This window comes from Nicotiana tabacum, chromosome 14 (genome assembly GCF_000715075.1).
Source record: "Nicotiana tabacum cultivar K326 chromosome 14, ASM71507v2, whole genome shotgun sequence".
In the NCBI taxonomy this organism is placed as follows: Eukaryota; Viridiplantae; Streptophyta; class Magnoliopsida; order Solanales; family Solanaceae; genus Nicotiana; species Nicotiana tabacum.
The window spans coordinates 33,403,701-33,408,276 of NC_134093.1; the positions used below are offsets into that span (position 1 = coordinate 33,403,701).

The 4,576-nt window shown below is 35.3% G+C and overlaps 1 protein-coding gene across 1 annotated transcript; it reads right to left on the bottom strand.

Moving 5' to 3' along the window:
* Window positions 1-200: 200 nt before the first annotated feature.
* LOC107779996 (uncharacterized) lies at window positions 201-4,182 on the bottom strand. Its single transcript, XM_016600499.2, has 5 exons — window positions 3,974-4,182; window positions 3,378-3,532; window positions 861-919; window positions 668-769; window positions 201-591 (listed from the first exon to the last, which is right to left on the bottom strand). The coding sequence occupies exons 1-5, from the start codon at window positions 4,063-4,065 to the stop codon at window positions 532-534; spliced, it is 468 nt and encodes a 155-aa protein (XP_016455985.1). The 5' UTR covers window positions 4,066-4,182; the 3' UTR covers window positions 201-531.
* Window positions 4,183-4,576: the final 394 nt, after the last annotated feature.

Genomic DNA, 4,576 nt, shown 5'->3' on the forward strand with positions numbered 1-4,576 from the left:
ATATTGCAAAGGAGGATTTTTCATGGGCAGATAACATATAGGAGAATGTATTGGCCAACGTTTAAAAATTGCTATTTTTCCAATTTTCTTGTATAATTAATGCAGATTGTGTTGGCTAACCTTTAAAAATTGCATCTTTTCAGATTTATCTTATATGCTTACTGCATATTCTCCTATTTCATTAGAGTACTGCAGGTTAAACCACCAAGAAATATTTCCTTCAACTATGAATGTTATTAAAGTTTCTGACTCTCTCCAAAATCTCAACTATGAATGTTATTAAAGTTTCTGACTCTCTCCAAAATCTCAGAGCACACAGTAAAATGATACAAAAATGAAATACTTGCACAGCTATCAAAGCAAAGAATACTAACTCAATTTGAGAAGACCAAGATTGACGACAGAATGTGCAGTTAGCCTCTGAAACTGTAAAATCTCGAAGTAGTAGGAAGTTAGTGGCTCTTATCATGCCATCTATCTATTCAAAGCTCCAATAATCTAACAACATCAAAGTTTGAAAGCCCGAGTAGATCATAATTTCAGCTGCTTTTTACGTTTTTTCGCCATTCCATTTGAAGACTCCTCTAGTTTCTGGCAAAAACCACATTCAGGACTAACATGGAAGGCAAAAGATAAACGATAGAAGATATGTATACTGATAGAATACCTTGTGCTGTTTCTCCTTCTTCAACTTCTTCTTCCTCTTCTTGTTTTTCTTACTTTTCTTTGAGACGGATATTTTTATATTTTCTTCTTCTTCAGCAGATCCCTGAAAAAGATTGTGCCAACTTAGTCAGGCTTGAATACTTAATAGATCTTTGACTTGCAAAAAATCTTAATAGAAATCACAAATCGAAAACCTCAGAATCACCAAAAGAATCCACATGCTGAACAGTTCTTCCTGTGCTTGATGGCCCACCTGTTCCATTTCCAAATTGTAAGAGAGTAATTGTGCTCTATCACAATATCCAAATTTTATACCAACTAAAAAGGCATGCAAATGAATGGCACTTCTATAAGATGAATACTATCACCTCATTTATTGACAGGTAATGAGCAACTTCATATACCATTACAAACTAAAATCATATTCATATTATTTATTGGTTAGGTTCAAGCAACAAACCTCAAAATGATCTTCAGTTTGAAAAGCCTAATCAAGTAACAAAACTTTTGAACTGAAAAATTCTGTTGAAATACAGAGCAACATGTAACATGTAGAATCTACTTTGACTGGCTGCATGTGGCTTTAATGTTGGTTTTCAGTATCCAAATATTATTTTGTTAAGTTTGGAGTTGAGATGAATTTCAAATCTAACTTACAATTTTATAGGGATTCAAATGCCACTTCTGTAAGATAAAAATCCTTAGAACTGTATGTCTATTGGACTGCCTTCTAAAGGAGGTCCGGTACTATTCAACCAGAAAGAGACTTAAAATGGTGTATTTGCACAAAAGATTGTCATCTGGGGAAAAAAATTGAATTCAAATGCTTTTTTTATTAACTTTGACTTCCAATGTTTCTTCAATTAGATCATGTAACCCATTTAACAAAAAGCACCCGTTACGATCACAAAGTTTTCCACAAACTAATCAAAGTTGTGAAATCACATGTTTATTATTTTGGGAGAGTACTAAGTTTGAAGTTTATGTCAGCTTTTGGAAAATAAATGGCACTTAGTGACTAGCAGAAAGATAGTATATACTGTACCACAGCTTCAAACTGAATCCCAAACAACGATCAGACACAACCCCAAAGTAAGATAAATCAAATGCTAATTTATCAGCATTAAATTAGTTGCCCTGCTTTCTATTTCAAGTTTTTCTCACCAAAAATTTGTTTATTACTAAAATAAGGACATGAAGTTTACGGCATCATTTTGCAAACCAACTTGGGAACTTAGTCAGCCGAAATACTGCATGCACTAACAGTGACGAACCCAGGATTTTGTGCAAGCGGGTTCAATTTTAGAAGTACATAACTTTAGTCGTAAAATAGTAGTTGTCAAGTGGGTTCAAATAAAATATTTATACAAAATTTATACAGCTTTAATCCTAATTTATACATATATGAATGTGTATTATTTTTTGATAGTTGAACCCGCTTGACATCACGTGCGTCCGCCACTGTTCTCAGACCCTGCATAAATGCCGGATAAACATAGCTAGACTACACGCAACAGAACTAAAAGATCTAGTTATATATACAGAATCTACTTTCTCCAAGTTGAGCGATTGTATTGTCCAGCTACCTAAAACTGAATTATTTACTGCAGAAGGAGATACGCGATGTAATCAGCAATTCACTAAAAGTAATGGATATTCAATCTTAACAGAATCATGAAAAACTCAAAAGGGTATTCAAGGTCTGTAGCACAGTTGAACTGATAAAGAAACCAGCAGAAAATTTTCAGCGCTCAAATGGGAGTAAGAAATGGTGGGAAGAAAAATAGTACTAGTAGACAGCAGTACTGGAAAAACCCCATTAACCCAAACTTGGATCCCGTGTCATTGTGCATAACTTAATATGTAGAAACCATGTAAAACACAAAAGGGTATTCAAGTGTAGCACAATTAATGTGATTAAGAAACCAGCAGAAAATATCAAGTTAAAAAGCAAAAGGGAGCAGCAGTAATGATTAATAAAAAAGAGCAGACGTAAACAGCAGTACTAATTGTCATTGTGCATCATCTAAAGGGCAGCCCGGTGCATTAAGCTCCCGCTATGAGCAGGCTCCAAAGAAGGGCCGCACCAAATTGGGTTTTACATATGCAGCCTTACCTTGCATTTCTGCAAGAAGCTGTTTCCGAGGCTTAAACATGTGACCTCCTGGTCTCACGGCGGTAACTTTTACCGTTGCGCCAAGGTTCCCCTTCTCCTAGTGCATCATTTGATCTTTAAAATCATGTACAACTTTGTTATCAAAAAGCAATTCAAGATTCTGTGGCACAGTTAAATATACAAGCAAACCACCAAAACAAGTGATCAAAAGGGAGTGCGAAGTGATGATTGAATAAAAAAGAGTTGAAGCAGATATCATTACTGGACAGTCATAGTGCATAATTTAATATTAAGAATTCATGTAAAACTCAAAGGATAATCAAGATCATGTAGCACAATTGAAGTGGTAAAGAAACCAGAACAAAAAATATCAAGTGATCAAATGGGTATGACAAGCGATGATAGAACGAAAAAAGATAAAGTAAATAGCATTGCCAATTTCATAGCGCATACTTAATCACAATAAATCAAGTAAAAACTCAAAGGGAATTCAAGATTCACTAGCACAGCTAGAGAAGCATAATAAACCAGCAAAATATTTGAAATGATCAGTCCAAGAAGTGGTGGCCTAATTGGAAAAAAAAAATAGTAGTACTGGATTGAACAGTGTGTTTAGCATTTTGGACGGCGAGTTCAATGAGACGGGGATCAAGAGAGGCCAAGCTATTAGGGTCCTGCAATTTCCTCTCAAGGAATTTGGCTAAAGCTGCTGCCTTGTTAGTCTTCATGGGTCCTCCAGGGTGAGCCAGCCTGCAACCCCCATATACCAAATTAATCAATCAATCAACTCCACCTCACTCACAAACTAGTTGGGATAGGCTATCTATTATTAATCGCCTATATAGAGACCGATGTACTAGATAAGCTATGTGTTTGCCGAACCCACTAACTTTACTAATTTACTAAATAGGAATAAATATTAAATTTCGAATCCAGTTACGGTGATATCCCAAACCCATAAAATTCAAATTCTGGATTCTCGTGTGGCCTATATTTATTCCTCTCTATGACCATATCTACATACATCTACTATATGCCTCAATCCCAAAAAATGTTGGGATCAACTGTTCAATTTCTGAATATCAAGTCTGCTATATAACCATTTACTCAGTAATCATTATTCATACAGAGATATTAGCGTCCTGGGGATCCGGGCCTTTTTTTTAAATTTAATTTTTGGCTTTATTATACCTGGGCTGAGGACGAGAAGAAGAGGGAGCAGAAGGGAGCGGCGCGAATTTGCTTCCCCGAAGTGCCTTTTTCTCTTCTTCAGTCAGTTCCATATTTCTCTATATTCTTCTCTCCAACTTCGCCGGAGCAAAATTTCTTTATAAGCAAGTAGGGCACAACGCCGGCGAAGTAACTTTTCTTTCTTCCCCCAGCAAAAAAAGACACCAGTTCTACCTATTATATGACGTCGTTTTTGTGCTCCGGATTTTTTACACAAAATAGCCAGTTATTGTGTAGAAATGACACCAGATAGCTATTCTAAAGGGCCGCTATTTAGGAATTAGCCAGTGCATTGTGAATTTCAGTTTTTCAGTTTAAATATTTTTAGTTTAAAATTTCAGGACAAAATAAGTATTAGTTAATCCCTAAATAGCATCCCTAAAAATGACTATATGTGCACTTGGCCCAGTTATTGTGGACATTGATTATAACAAGATTATACACAACCGCTATTTAGGTTAGTGTTTCTATCCTGCCTTATAATTAAAAGATAATTATAATTAAAAGGGAATATTTGCAGCAATAATCACTCTTAATGTTATTATTTAAAACATAACCACCGTT

What these genes read in the sequence shown, in the direction of transcription:
- LOC107779996 (XM_016600499.2), bottom strand. Translation starts at nt 4,065, where the DNA reads ATGGAACTGACTGAAGAAGAGAAAAAGGCACTTCGGGGAAGCAAATTC. An exon ending in TCTTCTCGTCCTCAGCCCAG is followed by an intron (nt 3,533 to 3,973) that starts GTATAATAAAGC and finishes TGGGGGTTGCAG; the next exon opens with GCTGGCTCACCCTGGAGGAC. An exon ending in AGAAGGAGAAACAGCACAAG is followed by an intron (nt 592 to 667) that starts GTATTCTATCAG and finishes GGTTTTTGCCAG; the next exon opens with AAACTAGAGGAGTCTTCAAA.